This window comes from Perissodus microlepis, chromosome 19, assembly GCF_051167445.1.
Source record: "Perissodus microlepis isolate ML-2025 ecotype Zambia chromosome 19, ASM5116744v1, whole genome shotgun sequence".
Classification (NCBI taxonomy): Eukaryota; Metazoa; Chordata; class Actinopteri; order Cichliformes; family Cichlidae; genus Perissodus; species Perissodus microlepis.
The window spans coordinates 21,521,224-21,539,200 of NC_140479.1; the positions used below are offsets into that span (position 1 = coordinate 21,521,224).

Consider the following 17,977-nt stretch of genomic DNA (forward strand, 5'->3'; position numbering starts at 1 on the left):
TAGCTCTCCTTTAAGCGATCTCAGGGTCAGTGATTCAAGGAACCACATTCTCCTCCACATGCCTACGTACCTTAAGACTACTGCATTTGTAAATTATATCAAGGTAGATATCATTGTAATTATCAATAATGATGTGCAAATTGCAGTATTCAAATAAAAATCTCGCATTTCATATCATGCACACTTCTGTCTCCCGTCTGTGTTACATACACACACATGCATTGTACTGCAAAGGCAAGTCTTCCCAAAGAGAGGTTTGCTGTTTAAGGAGACTAATCTAATGTCTAATGTTACACAAACAATGAGGTGAACTTATCCAACAGTGGTTACAATGACAATATTGTCATCTGCTCTGTAGGCTAATTTGAGAATTTCACTTCCTCTGCTTGAGCTTGTAAAAGACTCTCATTACGACTAAATTTCATTTGCGACAGTAATAATGGTAATATTGTTGCGGCAACAATATTAACAGAATTACAGCAAGCGTTTGTGAGGATTCATGAATAATTCATCTTCAATTTCACCTCATGTCACTTTTCTCACTTTAAAATCCTAAAAAGCTGAGAATCTGTGCACACCTGCACACTCAACGCCTCCAGGTCATGGTTCAATGAGGTCTGGATGCCAGAGCTCTTCCTGACATCTTTTTCCCCCCTCAGTCACTGACTGCTCTGACCTTGTCATTGCTGGTCTCATATCTTCTTCCTCCTGAATCCCAGAGGCTTCAGTGACATGGGAATGGGAGTCACTCATCTTATATAGGCGGAAAAGTTATCTCCTCAAGGATTCTACTGACTCACACTCTACACTATCATCTCACTGTATTTACAAATCTTTATGTACATATACAGTGATTAATTTATTAGATCACCACCCAATGAAAGATTTGAGCCACAGCTGCACTAAATTAGCAGTGCTGCTAATTACCAAAATCATTTTTTTAAATGTTTCTGTTGAGCCTAATCCACCAGTGTATGCAAGCTCCTCCATAATCATTGACTTTACTGCTTTTTTGTAAATCGGTAAACCTCATTATTATTTTTGATTAAGCTGGCAAATTACAGATATTAGAAAAAAATGTTTTGGTGGTTAAATATTATGCCAGCCTCAACTTGTGGTCTATTTTTTATGAGATTTCTTAAATATATTTGTGTTTAGTTCTATAGCACATTTAAAACAACACTATATTGAACATAAGAGTAACTAAATATACAACACATTTACACAAAAAAATCATAAAATTAAACAAAGTAAATAAGATTGTGCATAATAAAAGCCAGGGTACCCTGCTCAGCTAGAATTGAAAGCAAGTGAGAATAAGTAGGTTTTTAATAGTGCTTTACAATGGATGAAAGACTGGGTATTGCTCCAGAGGAGCTGCTACTGAAAAGGCTTTCTCTTCATTGCTTTTGAGCCTAGCAATGTACAAAAGCAGTTGGCTTGCAGACCTCAGTGCTCCATAAGAGTGTAAGGTTGCTCACGTTCAATTAAATAAGGTTGGGCCAAAACCACTGAGACTCTTAAAAACAAGTAATAAAATTTTAAACTGGACCCTGAAATGAGCTGGAATGTAGGTGTAATGTGATCACGCAGTTCCTTTCCTGTCAAAAGGTGAGCTGCTGCATTTTCTACAGCCTGCAGGTGACAAAGTTACGACTGATCAGAGGCAACATATAAAGAATTACTATAGTCTAAGAAAGAGGTAATAAAAGTGTGACTTACTCTCTGGAAGTCATGTGGCGGGAGGTACTCCTTCACCTTACTGAGGATACTTTGTTGAAATAAGCTTGTCTTCTTTCGTAATCTGCTTTTCACATTTTAATGCACAGTCAGAAATCACACGGGGTGACGATAAGAAGCTAAAAGACAAATGGCACTGTTGTACACATTTGGCTTCCCCAAACAAAATTATTTCTGTTTTGGTGAGTTCATCTCCAACCATGATTGTACCTCTCTAGGACCGATCACCAGTGCCTGAATAGAAGCATGGCTATTGGTTTGTATGTTTGTCTATACTTTATTCGTCAGTAGTCACATTTGAATTCTACAGCCTCATATGCTATTCGTGCAATTTGTGTGTTACGTGTATCACTGTATATCCCTGAAGAGAAATGGATGCATTTTGAAACATCTCTGGATAATTTGTATGCACTGTGCATCTCTCTACTTAATGACCTGTCTTATTAATTTCTGTAATTCACAGCTAAGATGATCTATTTTCATCCCACACCATGATATATTTATTTAAAATTAAAAATTATAAATATTTATAACAACAGCAACTTGATTTGTTTATTCTTACTGTAAGGTAAAGCTACTGGGATATGTGACTGAAAGGCAGTAGGATTTTTTTTTAAGGCAGATTAAGAGAATTTCTCTCTTTGTTTGTGAATATGCAGTATTAATATAAATCAACATCCGCATGGCTGCTGGTATAAATACTGCTTGTGTATGTGTATGACATAATAATGTGATTTAAACGTGGGTTATCAGAGCAAACATCCCCTACCTTCCCATTACAGTAATCCACTTATGTGCACACGTGTTGCGTCAGAGCAGCCCTCAGGACTGCAGAGCATTAAGAACCAACGCTTCCTGTCAAATGTAAACTGCAAATGTAAAGTCATCTCTGTGCTATGTGTTTTTCACATTTTTCCATATATTCTTTTCATATATGTATGAATTTAAGATAAAATGACAAAACTGATGAGGTGGATAATGTAAGAGGTACGAATGGTTGTCAAAAAGCACTAGAAAAGATCCATCTGTTACACAATAAATAGTACTTTGATTTCCTCAAGATTAACTGCAAACACAGTACACAAGTCAAGAGCAATAAACATTTGTTTTTTGATCAAATTGATTTGACTTTAGTTAGCACTGCTGCCACACAGGAAGCAGACCGTAGGTTCAAAGCCAGGCTAGAGCCTTCCTATGTAGAGTTTGTGTGTTTTTCTTCTGCCTGTAAGAGTTCTCTCCGGGTACTCCAGCTTCTCTGCCTTTTGCCCTGTTACAGCTGGGATAGACTATAGCCTCCCTCATTGACCCTGTAGCGGGTGGAGGGAAACGATGCTGTAAAAGAAGAAGATGGATGGATGGTTTAGTTTCCTTTTTCCTGCTGGGAAGGCATTTTTGTATTGTATTGCTAGCATAATGGATGCTTTCCAGCAAAATATCCCTAACCTCTGAATCAGGGTTGGCAGAAGACCATGAAGTGGATGGGGAACCAACTTTGACAGGGGCCACTTGCCTCAAGTCACTTTGCTATTTTACAATTATTCATTTACTTGTCAATTCTTTTCCAGTAATTACAACCATACACATATAGCACACTGATAGAAAATTGTAGTTGCAAAACTCCAAAAAATACCTGTCTTCAAGGCAAAGCAGGAAAGACGCACACTAGGATAGCTGACTGTGAGCGCTCAACACATTTCCATTTGTTTTGCAATTTTCAACAAGGGTCGTGCTTTAAAACTAGTGACATGGGTGTTTACGTTTTTCATTACCAATATTGTATGAATTAGTGTAAATTATAGTCAAAGTGTATCCATAGAATTCAGCCTCGGGGGATGCAATTACAGGGTACAGAGGCCCATCCATAATGCAAGTGCTGCTCTGAACACAACTAAACTGGTTATGCTGCTCGTATTAACAGGGATGTGCTTTTGTGGTGTTATTATAAATGCTGTTTGCTTTGGTGATCAGGGGCTCTTTGGTGAGGTTAAGGCATCAATGCTTCTTTAGGTGTAAAAAGGATTTAAACATGCCTCTTTTTAACATTAACCCTACACATTAAAGAAAAAAGAAAAGCATCTTAATAATATCCAGTCCATTAAAATGTATCCATGGATGGCTACTAAAGCCAAAAGAGATTTTATGCTTTTCTCTGCAATGACAGTCTCAGTATTATGCTTTAAAAAAAAAAACCTATAAACCTGCCAGCTGATATTGATATTTTTATATATTTAATCAAAATAGATTATGTGGGTGTAAAAAAGAGTGGCCACAGGGGTTCTGTGAACAAACACAAGAATAAACACAGAAGGCTCCACAAAGTGCTGCAGGACTTGCTGTAAAGTCTCCAAAATTAGATTTCCCTGTTTATGTCAGTGTGGCCTCATGGCGCATAATGATCTGCAAAGTGAATGAGTTTTGGTTGACCTTTACTTAAGTGTATCTGAAGTACAAAGTGAAAATGTATTTTTTATTATCATTATTTTGTCCTTGGGGCTTGGTGTTGGTAGAGCAAAAAGTGGTCAGTCATATTTATTTGACGCCTGTGCCTTTTTAGTTTGCTGTATGTTGTAGTAAACAACAAAAAGCAAGCATTATTTCATTATCCGTGCAAAATTGAAAAAACACAAAGCCTGTTTTAAGCTACGAGGACAATGTTTCTTCAGTGTGTATGTTGTCGGCAGCCCAGCGGATAAATCCAGTGTGAACAATTATGCCTACACTGGTATAGTACAGTGTATAACCTAAGACTGTTGTAGGTTGGCATCAGCATTTATGAATGATTATTTTCCCTGTGGGTGGATGTCATACATTTGTCATGTGTGTGCCATGTTGGCCTAGTTACATTACAGTGGTGCCTCTCTGTTTGTTCTTATTAAAATTCTCGCAGTATGAGTTTATTTAAATATTTGCATGTACAATGCATCATGAAAACACATTAGTTTCTGAATAATTTGACAGAACAAATCTGGACAAGCCTACATTAATTATTGCACAGCAAAAGAAGGAAAAGAATGAGCACGAAAGATATACACGAAAGCCCACGTATGCACACGAAAGCCTTGCATATATGTCTCTGGACCTTCTATCCATCAGTCATCATTATAGATAAATAATTTCTGACTTTCGCACTCTGAGATGTATACAAATGACAGGGAGCAATAGTGAGTGGGTGGTGAGACACAGAATGTGTACAGGCTGCAAGTGAGCGGGACCCAGGTGTGAAATCAGTAACTGCAGCAACAAACAATATCATCGCTTCTTAATGACAAGTATGAGCGACAGTAAAGTATAAGACTGCACAGCTTTGACCCTGCAGGGGCTATGCTATGCTTAAAGCATAGCCGTAAGCCTAACCTGATATGGCGTATGCACTACATGTTCCAGTATGAATATCCTCACTATCCATTTACTTATTTTGGCTAGAGTAAAACACCCCCGGGGAAAATATTGTGATACTTCTTAGTTTGCTGTAAGCTTAGGTCTGAAACTGTTGATTCCAACACAGAGGTATGAAGTTCAAATGCATCAAAACACCTGCTAAGAGAAGGTTCAAGCACTTGCCACAAACTGATTCACAACTCCTTGAAGGCGTCATAAAAAATTCAATGTTAAAAGGGAAAAAATGCAAACTTAGTGTACTTCTCCACAAATCAAGCATACCAGCAGAGATGCCAAATGACTTCCATATGTAATACAGCTTACATACTGTAAGTGCCTGATTCATTACCTGGGCATTAAAGTTGCATGTGCCCAGAAAGGGAAGGTCGCAGCCAGATTTACTTTATATAAAACATCACAAGGACAGTGGAGGCCCTGCTAGTACTAAAATACAACCAGGGTTGTAATGGGAGAGGTATCATATGTTTTCATATGAAATACAGTCAGCAGCCTGTTCTTGAGTTGTGGCTAGAGCTACAACAGAGACTGTCAGCTGTTGCCTTAGAAGCCAATCTAAAGGAAGACTTTTCTCCTAAGGCAGCAGTATTCGTGAGCAGTGAAGTAATATTGTGTGCTATACAACCTAAACTCCTTTGCAGATTGAAGAGGAGTTGAATGAGAGGGAAATGGAGGGAGGGGAAGGCCTCTTTGTACACTTTGTCACTCGCCTTAGGGCTGCTTTCTTTGAACAAACCCAAGGTCACACTCAAAGAGTAAGGCCCAGTGAAAGAGATCAAATCAAGAAGCAGGATTTTGTTGTTGGTATTATTATGGAGGCATTGTTTGAAGCCAGTAAGGTTTTAAAGTTTGGAAAGAGTAACAGCTGACATAAGTTGTGGAAAAGCTGCGAGCGGGTAATTAACTTAAACTGTGGAGATGTAAACAATTTAACTGGCTTCTCCTGGAAAACTACAGACGCCATGTTGGAGACTCACGACCCACTTATACTGCCTTTAGCATACTAATGATTCCAAAAATGCATAATGATACCGATATATTACAGCAGCCGTGGCAATGTTTAACTACAATCATAATTATTCACTGCTTCCTCACTAATAGTGTGTAATCAGCTTCTGCCATTCACCATTCACCAAAGCAGAACAACCACTCACTGTTTAACTCTCCACAATTTCCAATCGGGTTTCCTTTTCATCAAAAAAAAACTGCTCATGAGCTGAATGCAGATGTGCATTTTATGTGCGTTTTAACGGCTGGAGCATCAGCTTGAAGCTCATTTTCAAACAGCAGGCCGAGGCACTACTCTTCAAAGTTTTACCCTAAATTGTAGCTTAATTTTATTTAAAACACATCAATACAGGCTGATGAAGCTACTTTGCAATTATCTAGGGGGAATAGATTATTCATGCCAAAATGTATAATTGATGCTTGCAGAATATCAAAAGCAGCACACTATAAGAAACATTTGGCATAGGTCTATCAGGGAAAGATGTTATTACTTCACACTTGGCTGTCACAGTCCATCAAGTCTCCCTTTCATTCACCCCAGGACTTCTTTCAATATGCAGCCACTCATTTCAGGTGCAAAACAGCTGGGAGACATTTGCTATTACAGTGCAAACATGTTGTAAAATAAGATGGCAAGGTGAAATTGAGAAATTATGTGTTGTAATATGACAGTTATTGACAGTTCATTTAGCCCTGGCTCCCTTGGTTACTGTTGCTACATCCATCAATTATCTGGTCTCACATAACATTGATAGACTTATAAATCAAAATCTGAGGAATTTTCAAGATGGTAAGCCTTCCGTAAGCTGTAGCCAAATACATGTTTGTCCCTCTGGTGACAAGAATTTGGAAGATCCCATTAAAAATCTCTAGTTTGACTTTCCATCTACTGAAAGAGATCTTTTACGAGAGAATTTCAACCACTGGGTGCATTTTACTGCTGACTCGTATGCTTTTGGCTATAGCTAAGTCAAATTTATAACTTAAAAACATATGGCATTACTTGAAATAGAAAGACCCACACCCCTGTTTTTGGGGTGTGGGTCTTCTGATTGATTTCAGGCTTCTAAAGTTAACTTGTTGATTCAAAACATGTTGATTTCATCTGAAAAGTCCACATGAACAAAGCCAACTTTCTGGGACTATGGGATACGATACGACCCTAATCCTCAGCAACTCGATCAATTTAAGATCAGTTTAATATGATCTTTCCCCTCTTACACCCCCTTCTCACTCCCGACGCGTAATTGACTATGTGCACGAGACAATGCTAACTTCCTGGTTTGAGACCGGATGTGGGGTTGTGCATTTCCGGTAGCTTTACTTTGCGGTCAATCGCTACTGCGAAGATATACTCCAAAATCATGTCCAAAACTCGAAAACGGAAAGATTGCGTTAAGTTACAAAGAGCAGAAGGTGGGAACACTCACCACTGTTGTGTCATAAAAAAATCTAATGCTCAATTTTGATGTTTAAAGTGTTTAGATCGATCAGTTGTTTACATCACTCAACACAAGCAGAACTGCATTACTGCAGCAGAAGACACATCGTCCACATTCAGAAGCACATCTCTGTATAATGACTGGTCTTATGATTTAAACAGGCAAATGTTCAGCATTCAAACTACAGGTGAAGAATAGTCAAACCAGATGTTTCCCCGTTATGTCGATATCAGCTAGTCAAGTACACACCTACACAGCATGTTAACAAACCGTGAAAAAAGCCACACAAAAAATGAATGATTGCTGGTAACGGTTTCTATACATTAGTATTTACGAAGGGTATGTTGTGACTTACCTTCAAAATTACAGCGGTCCCTCACTATAACGCGGTTCACCTTTCACCTCGCTGTTTCGCGGATTTTTTAGTGCAAGTTTGCATGCTTTTTTTACGTCACATTGTGTCCTGCGTCCTGATCGCTGCAGACGATCTCCTCCGTGACGTCTCTCCTGTACAGTACAGAATCGCTGCATCGATCGCTAGCAGTGTGACTGCAGTACTGTATGTCCACGAAACGTTTTGCACCGTCAAAAAATAAAATTGGCTACTTGATTTCACCTATCGCTGGTTATTTTTAGAACATAACACCCGCGATAAACGAGGGACAGCTGAGAAATATAACATTTGAATCCCTTTTCTCTTTTGCTCTGAGGCACGGGGGCAAAATATCGACAAGTCGATGAACATCATTTACAGATATATTGGGTAAATGCCCAAGACATCTATAAAAATGTAAATCGCCGCTTGATTCATTCATTTGCTTAACTTGTTTTGGACCGTAAACCAGGCGCGAATAGGACACCGGAAACAAAGCTCCCCACAGGAGTTTCCGCACCGGAAGTAGCATATGCTAACGTGCACATAGTCAATATACCGACGATTTGTCATGTCACGAGGTGTTCCATGGGAACGCAAAAGGTGACCGTCTGCGTTCCTATGCTACACGCTGGATTGTGCATGAAATCGAATAGAATGACGCTCCTGCAGTAACACACGTTCCAGCCGTGTATTCCAGCCCAAACCCTAACTATAACCTTATCCCTAACGTTAACCACCACCTTAATCGCGTTAAATAGTGTTTTCCAAAGCGATTTAAGTAAAATAAATGTACAGGTGTAGATTCATTCCAAACAGTTCTCATGTTTCCTAATTTTTCCGAACTCGTAATATAGGGACGTGTTGGGTGGCCAAAGGTGTAACATACCTACGATTTGTCACCTAGTGTAAAATGTTACGCTTTGGGAGTGAGAACGTGTTGCCTCTTAATGTATTACAATATTAAATCCACTAGCTAAATATTTTTTGATCCCACCTGTGACACCAAAACAAAACTTGTATGTCAGATTATTATTATCATTTAAGTGTCACACAATAAAAAAAGCTTTGAGCATATGGACTAACACAAATTTGTTGGCGGGTATTGCTATTCCATCTCCATCTCTTCCCAACTTTTGCTCGGTGGTCAATAAATCACACCTGCTCCAGTGAAGATTGAGCACACAAAAGGGGATGAGGAACCATTGCTCTTTCTCCTGACCATATTTTACCTTAAGGCTTCTTTCCTAAAAGGGCAGAGATTCATGATCAGGGAAAAACAAGGGGAACTGGACTCCAGTATGCAGTAAAAATGCTGGTTTGTTTTGAAATGTTGCTGTTCTGAAATGATTGAAATGTTAGTTACTGCATCTGCAGTAGATGGGCTGTGTTCTAGCATCCTTTCTCGTTAAATTTAGAGCTCAGCAGAATTTAAGGCACTATTCATCCATCCATTTTCATCCACTCCTTCCAATTTAGGCTCACAGGGGGATTGGAGCTAGCATCCTCTAATTAACCATGTGTAGCCACAGAGATTTCTGCAGGCACTGCTTGCTTAACAAATGCTACATACTCCTGGTTTAGATTCCCAAAGGCTAAAGTCACTAACAAAAATCTATACTTTCATAACATTCATAGCTTTCATCCAAGAGAGAAATACTACACCTGTGGATAACTTCACTGCAGTGAGCTCTTACTAATCAGGATACAAGACAGACTTAGTGAATAGATATTTTTATTTTTATTTTTTTTATTGTACAAATACATGATTACAGATGTACTGGTCGTACCACTGGGTGGAGGTGCTTTACTGTTGCCTAGTTTAAAGAATTCTACTAGAAGGCAGTTTCATGCTTCATTCCAAGAATAATGAGAGCCAAAAACAGAGATTTGCAATTTCCTGTTAGTCAGGAACTTGATGGTCCCCTTTGCATGCTTTCTTTTAATATCATTTTGGCACTTTTATGGCTTTATTTGATATTTGATAAAGATGGTGGAGATAAAGAGAGAGAGAGAGCAGGGGAATGAACATACAACAAAGTGCCAGCCAGGTGGGAACTGAATTGGAAACTCGTGGCATTTTTGCTAGTGTGGTTTATGCCCAAATCAGAGAAAGAGAAAGGGTGGGAACCTGGAGCTGGCCATTTAACCACCTGCTGCAGCATTACTGACTTTTCAGCATTTTCTGTCTTCGATATGAGATAATTAAAGTATCTATCTGATTCTAGGAAAGACTGCATAAAAACCAGTTGACAAAACCAACCCACAGTACTACTGAATGCTCGTCTCCCCCGCTATTCTGTATTACATGCATCCATCAAGTGGGAGTAAACTACGAAGTGGCCCTGCATTGAAGAGCACGACCTCTCCTTCAACCCATCTGTTAATGGAGATGTGTCAAGCAGGGCAACATCTCTTAAGGGTTTGTATAAGAGTTTGTCATTAGCAACTTTTTAATGTTGTTTACTGCCTTTTCACTCTCTCTGTGTCCTTGAATTTATCAAATTTTTATACCCAGAGACATGAGAAATGACTGCATGTACAGACATAAAAGACAATAAAGGAAAATAAATCAGTGACCTGCCTTCAAATTGCATTTCTTGATAAGCTACCAGAATAGAAAACAGACCTATCAAAGCACGATTACCTGCTTTTCATCTATTTAAAGCACTGATTGTTTTTCCCCCCATGCAAACAGCTCCATTTAATTTGTTTAAGCTGACTGTTTGCATTCAACCTGTGTGCCTCTAAATATGAAGACACATGAAAATCTGGGTCTGTTGCAAGTTTTCACTATCTCAGGACTACAGCTTTCATGTAAAAGCAATTGCTGAAAAAGCAGACAAAAGAAGACCGGAGGGGAAATAAATTCTTCAAGATGAAAAGGCTGCCGTGACATTATTACACTCTTCAAATTAGCCACGACTATAGAAAGCAGGAGATTTTTAATAGGGGCAGTCAGTTTGTGGAGAATTCACAGTGAGATAATATCATTATGTAACTCGACTTTTTTATGAAGTTGGGTTTAAAAAAAAAGAAAAGAGAAAAAGTGGCCTAGATTTACACTTTGTGTCTATTTCCAAAATTGTGTTTAGTGAAAAATAATCTAGTTTGTGAATAAGTCAACTTGAATTTCTATATCTGGCTCAATATCCAGGGGTGGTGGTGCGCAAACATATCTTGCTATATCTCCAGCATGTCTTTCTAATTCTAAATTATCAGCTTGTGCTCATTTTTAAACACTTGCTTTTTATGTCATCTGGCAAGTAAACTAAAGTGGTTTTGTGTCTATATACATAGGTCTGCTTGTTGCTGCTGTCAACAACGCTTTACTTCATCATCCTGTCACTCTCATCTGTACTCTTTAACACAAGAAGAGATGTACAAAGCCTGTCAGGTAGAATGACTTGGGGCTATAATTTCACGAGAAATCGTGATGGCTTGCCATGAAGAGACAAATCAGCCCATCCTTAGGTATGAATTTGGCCAGGTAATGAAAATATTTTAAAGCGAAAGAAATGGACATGACAGGGGATTAAATACAGTGGGGCAAAAAAGTATTTAGTCAGCCACCGATTGTGCAAGTTCCCCCACTTAAAATGATGACAGAGGTCAGTAATTTGCACCAGAGGTACACTCCAACTGTGAGAGACAGAATGTGAAAAAAATAAATCCATGAATCCACATGGTAGGATTTGTAAAGAATTTATTCGTAAATCAGGGTGGAAAATAAGTATTTGGTCACCTCAAACAAGGAAAATCTCTGGCTCTCACAGACCTGTAACGTCTTCTGTAAGAAGCTTTTCTGTCCCCCACTCGTTACCTGTATGAATGGCACCTGTTTGAACTCATCATCTGTATAAAAGACACCTGTCCACAGCCTCAAACAGTCAGACTCCAAACTCTGCCATGGCCAAGACCAAAGAGCTTTCGAAGGACACCAGGAAAAGTATTGTAGACCTGCACCAGACTGGGAAGAGTGAATCTACAATAGGCAAGCAGCTTGGTGTGAAAAAATCAACTGTGGGAGCAATCATCAGAAAATGGAAGACATACAAGACCACTGATAATCTCCCTCGATCTGCGGCTCCACGCAAGATCTCATCCCGTGGGGTCAAAATGATCATGAGAACGGTGAGCAAAGATCCCAGAACCACACGGGGGGACCTGGTGAATGACCTGCAGAGAGCTGGGACCACAGTAACAAAGGCCACCATCAGTAACACACTACAACGGCAGGGAATCAAATCCCGCAGTGCCAGACGTGTTCCGCTGCTGAAGCCAGTGCATGTCCAGGCCCGTCTGAAGTTTGCCAGAGAGCACATGGATGATACAGCAGAGGATTGGGAGAATGTCATGTGGTCAGATGAAACCAAAGTAGAACTTTTTGGTATAAACTCAACTCGTCGTGTTTGGAGGAAGAAGAATACTGAGTTGCATCCCAAGAACACCATACCTACTGTGAAGCATGGGGGTGGAAACATCATGCTATGGGGCTGTTTTTCTGCCAAGGGGACAGGACGACTGATCCGTGTTAAGGACAGAATGAATGGGGCCATGTATCGTGAGATTTTGAGCCAAAACCTCCTTCCATCAGTGAGAACTTTGAAGATGAAACGAGGCTGGGTCTTCTAACATGACAATGATCCAAAACACACCGCCCGGGCAACAAAGGAGTGGCTCCGTAAGAAGCATTTGAAAGTCCTGGAGTGGCCTAGCCAGTCTCCAGACCTCAACCCCATAGAAAATCTGTGGCGGGAGTTGAAAGTCCGTGTTGCTCGGCGACAGCCCCAAAACATCACTGCTCTCGAGAAGATCTGCATGGAGGAATGGGCCAAAATACCAGCTACTGTGTGTGCAAACCTGGTAAAGACCTATAGTAAACGTTTGACCTCTGTTATTGCCAACAAAGGTTATGTTACAAAGTATTGAGTTGTATTTTTGTTATTGACCAAATACTTATTTTCCACCCTGATTTACGAATAAATTCTTCACAAATCCTACCATGTGGATTCATGGATTTTTTTTTTTTTTCTCCACATTCTGTCTCTCACAGTTGAAGTGTACCTCTGGTGCAAATTACTGACCTCTGTCATCATTTTAGGTGGGAGAACTTGCACAATCGGTGGCTGACTAAATACTTTTTTGCCCCACTGTATAACCCTATATGACAGAGGTGGTTATAGTGCATGTATGAAGAGCTAAAAAATGAGTAAAAGGCAAAGGCCACTGGGACACCCTCCACTGGATAGGCAGACCCTTAAGGGTTTTGCTGCCCTGTGTGGCAGATCTGTCAGCTGAAGCATGTTTGAGACTGACAGAATGCCCAGGATGTTTGCAAAGCTTGTCTTGGGCTGACCTCAACATCAGTTACTAACACAATGATTCGTTTTCTTATGCCTTAACATCTGCCAGTTAAATAACCTAACAGTGACAGCCTCAACAAGATGCTAAGATAGACACAATATAATTAACATCAAAGAAGCAGGATTGGGGAAAAAAAGAAATTCATAAGTATGTGGATGTCAAAAATTAATCTTGATATCCACAGGGATCTAAGGGAAGCTGTGTGAAACATTTCTCAGTTCAGTCTAATTGAATAGATAAAACGCAAACTGCCGAATCGCACTCAGCTTAGCATTCAAAAGCTTTGCTGTGATTGTCGCCTATTAATCCATGTTTCACAATGCTCGAGGATGCCACCACTTTAAAGCTAATGCTGTATACCCTTTTTCCATTTCAAACCAGCGAAGCGTTGCTGCCAAATGCAAATCATTCACCAAACGCAAGAGTGCACACATTGTTCTGTCAAGAGCTATTTAGAAATGTTTCTCGGATAACATACAAAACCATTTTAACAAAAACAGGAGTGAGAAATGCTGAAAAACAATAGCCAGTAATGCTACCAGTTTCTGTGTAATGGTACACACCGTGCATGTTATTGGTTCTTCTGAATGACAAGCAAGCTACTCAGTTTCTATGGTCAATTTCCTCTTTTCAAATACTACAACAATAATGACCCAAGCATCTTCAAACCCACCAATTTTCTACATAGAGAAAATCAGAAACCTGCTCATCTGAGTTAAAGTTCTTTAAAAAATTTCCAATCTTTAGGCCAGAACAGCTTTAGCAGCATCCGTCATCTTTTGGAGACAAAGTGGTGGTGAAGGTCTAGTGATTTGCAGGCAGCAGAGCTACCCTGAGATGGATGGGCAAAAAATCATCCATTGTGAAGTCAGTCTTCAAAACTCCAGGGACATTTGCCTGACTTCATTCACAGTCACCATTACAGAGTGACTCAGGGCACAGGAATGAATTTCACTTCAGTTAAATTAGCCATTACCGATCTGAGAGAGCTGCATTCTTTGGGGGGAAGGTACGTGAATGTTGAAAAAGGTGAACTTCAAAAATGGCAAGTGTGAGGTAAAGAGTCAAGAGGGAGTGGTAAGCCACCTTTCTAGTACCAAATACAAAATTCCCTTTAAAGCATTTGTTTACTGTTGTTTTAGGGCTGAAATTAGTTAAAGGGGAATCGTCTGGTGTGGGGCTAGTAATACACAGCTGTCTTAACTACCAAGATTTTTCACCATTTCATTTCATTCAATTCATTTATTCAAAATGAAATAAACACAGAAGTGCCGAAAACTGCAGTTCCTTTATCGGCCATTTGAAGCTGGTGTTCACATGTTAATTGAACTGAAGGTGTTACAGACACATATGGCAGATGTGCGATCAAGCAAATGTTGAAAAACAAGTTTTATCTATTTACCAAACATCCTTGGAGCATTATCTACTGGTGCGCTGTAAAAGCTATTTTGCTAACTGAGTTTAGGTCGCTAGGATAAATACATATAATAAAACATATTAACATTCTGTTAGTCTTTTGTTGGATTCATTGCTTTGCCTACAGTATAAGTATTTCACACTTTTGTCCTTTACTCTTTAAAAACATGTTTCCTTTGTCCATAATATATTACTAACAGACAATAGGACAAAGGACAATATACACTCACTGCCCACTTACTTAGATAAACCCGTTCAACTGCTCATTAAAGCAAGTATCTAATCAGCCAATCATATGGCAGCAGCTCAGTGTATGTAGCCATGGTTAAATGACGTGTGGAAGTTCAAACCAAGAACAGGATGGGGAAGGAGGGTGATTTAACTTGGTGTGGTTGTTGGTGCCAGACATCGGTAGTATGAGTATTTCACAAATGCTGATCTACTGGGAACTTCACACTCAGTCATCTTTAGGAGTTACAGAAAATGGTCTGAAAAAGAGAAAATATCCTGTGAGCAGCAGTTCTCTGTGCTTTGTTGATTCCAAAGGACAGAGGAGAATGGCCAGACTGCTTCAAGCTGATAGGAAGGCAACAATAACTCAAATAACCACCCATTACAGCCAAAGTATAGAAAGAGCATCTCTGAATGCATAAAATACTGAATCTTAAAGAAGATGGAACAGCAGCAGAGTCTGTAGTTTACGTGGGCTCATCAAAATTAAACAACAGAAGATTCGTGTTGTCGTCTCAGAATTTGGCTTAAACAACATGAATCCTGCTTTGTATGCAGAGTTCAGCCTGGTGGTGGTGCTGTGATGGGGTGGGGGATTTTTTCCTGGTTAATTTTGGCTCCTTCTTTCCAACAAAACATTTTTTAATGCCACAGCCTAGCTGAGTATTTTTGCTGACCGTGTCCATCCATTTATAACTACGGTGTGCCCATCCTCTCGTGGCTGTTTCCAGAAGGATAAACACAAAGCTCAGATCATCTCGAACTGGTTTCTTGCACATGACATAGAGATTACTTTTCTCAAATGGCTTCCACAGTGATCAGGTCTCAATCCAATAAAGCACCTGTGGGATGGGGTAGAACGGCAGATCCACATTATGGGTGTTCAGCCAGCAAATCTGCAGCAACTGTGTGATGCCATCATGTCAATATTGACGAAAATCTCTCAGGAATGTTTCAAGCACCTTGTTGAATCTATACCAAGAAGGACTGAAGCAATTCTGAAAACAACCGAAAGTCCAACCAGGTACTAGTAATTTGTAATTAAGTGTCATGTGATTGCATATTTCTCAAATATTTACATTTTTTCACTCTTTTTCCCCCTATGTACTGAAAAGGTTGCTGTCTATTGCTAGTTGTCTGGTATTCATCTCATAAATTAATCAGTTGATCCATCTCTAAACATTACTTGTATCTATTACCCATTTTGGGGACCTTTGCCAAGAATTTCATTTGTGACACACTGTTTTTCTTCCTGGCATGAAGAAGAAACAATACAAAACTAATTCCAGCATCTTCACTTTTGACTTGTGAGGTTTCCATGCTCTCCATAATGTATTACTTTGCTTCTCTTTAAATCAGGTAATAGTGAACAACAACGTATTCTCAGATGGGTCCATGCTCCAATGCATTTCCATTTAGAGGTCCTTGATTTAAAAAGATTTGGGAGCATTTGGCTTCATCTTGCCTCAAAGAACAGCCCATGGCAGAAAAAAAATAATGCAATGAACCCTTTAATAGTAGTTGTGCGACGAATGGCAAAGTAGATGGCACCAGATAAACCACAAGCTGCCAGACACTGAGAGAGAGAGACGAGAAGGAGGAGGAGGGCAGGGAGAATATCAAAACAAACCCCATGTTCTAAACAGATGCACAATAGCACATGTCCTCCATGGAGCCAAAATCACTTCAGCACGTATTATGCAAAGCAGTGCAATACCATATTTGCATGAATTCCAAAAATGATTTGGGCCAGTGAAGCTGGTGCAATTCAAATGCCAAAAATAAAACGAAATGAAGAAGAGTATCACATCCACGATGTGGTTAAAGCTTAAAATATACATTTGGAGCTCTCATTATTTTGAATTCTCTGACACAAAAGCATACAGAAGTGCAGCAACTCAACGCCTAATGGTGACACATGAAGCAAAGAAAACCTGCGAGCTATAAACTTTGAAAGGATAAGGAAGGAAACTAAAGTATTTAATTGAAGACTGTTAGAGTGATGCTGAAGTGCAACAACGTCCCACTGGCCCTCACACAATGATATGCGCGCATAAAGAGGCGATGGTATCCATACTGAACCATGTTTAAACACTGCAATTATTGGAAAGTGTCAAAGCGTGATATGAACTTATTCCTCGGCCACGCCCTTTAAATCCACGGGCAAAATACATACATAATAATTTTTTAAAAGTTCAGACAAGCTAAATATATTTGAGCAGTTTGGAGGCAAAGCGTCTCACCTGTGCAGCCATGAATGAGAGATCCATACTGTTGCTCCGTTCAAGCCAAGGCACTCAACGAAAGATGCGAACGTGTGTGTTTTCTTTTCTTTAATTCCCCGTCAGAGCATTTGCCTGCTTTTGTTTACTCGACATCCACCGACTCCGCAAGTTGGTAGGTGGACTTCACGTAAAGCGCATGTCGAATATGAAGAGTGGAAAAGAATATGAGGAGGACAAATGAAGGGGGATAACGAGGAAGGAGGAAAAGGGGAGGGGGCGAAGCAGACGGGGTAATGAAGAGATGTGGCTGCGAGAGAGACAGCGCGAGTGAGAGGGAGAGCGTGGAGGAGGCAGGGGAGCCGGACTGCCACATAAAACGGAGGAGGTGCAAGTCCTCCCTCTCTATCCTCAGTCTCTGTCGCTCTCTCACTCTCCCTTCGTGTGTGTGTGTGTCATGCTTCTTTCTCTTTGTGCCTCCCTGCTGTTTCTTTGTCTCTTCAAGCTGCGTTGTACATCATTTTCTCATATTTTACCTTTTAATCGTTTTTTTTTTACTCATTTTCTTCTGTTTTATTTCATAAATCAAAAATGAATGAAAGCGGGGAAAGTATTTTAATCTTTTCCCACAATGAGACTGTATTTCCTAACAAAGACAGCATTCAGTGCTATCATTTTTCATGGAGATTGTTCCAGTCTTTCATTGTGGAGAACAATTGAAAATGTTTTTTTTGCTTTTTCAATCATTGAATCTAAAACTAGGAAACTATAGCTATTTATTC

The 17,977-nt window shown here is 39.7% G+C and overlaps 1 protein-coding gene across 1 annotated transcript in view; it reads right to left on the bottom strand.

Moving 5' to 3' along the window:
- LOC146365951 (uncharacterized protein C14orf132) overlaps positions 1 to 17,619 on the bottom strand; it is a 31,510-nt gene extending 13,891 nt beyond the window's left edge. Inside the window, exon 1 of the mRNA XM_084915356.1 lies at positions 17,217 to 17,619. Coding sequence (XP_084771482.1) covers positions 17,217 to 17,243 — 27 coding nt within the window. The 5' untranslated portion in view covers positions 17,244 to 17,619. The remainder of the gene's footprint in view (positions 1 to 17,216) is intronic.
- Positions 17,620 to 17,977: the final 358 nt, after the last annotated feature.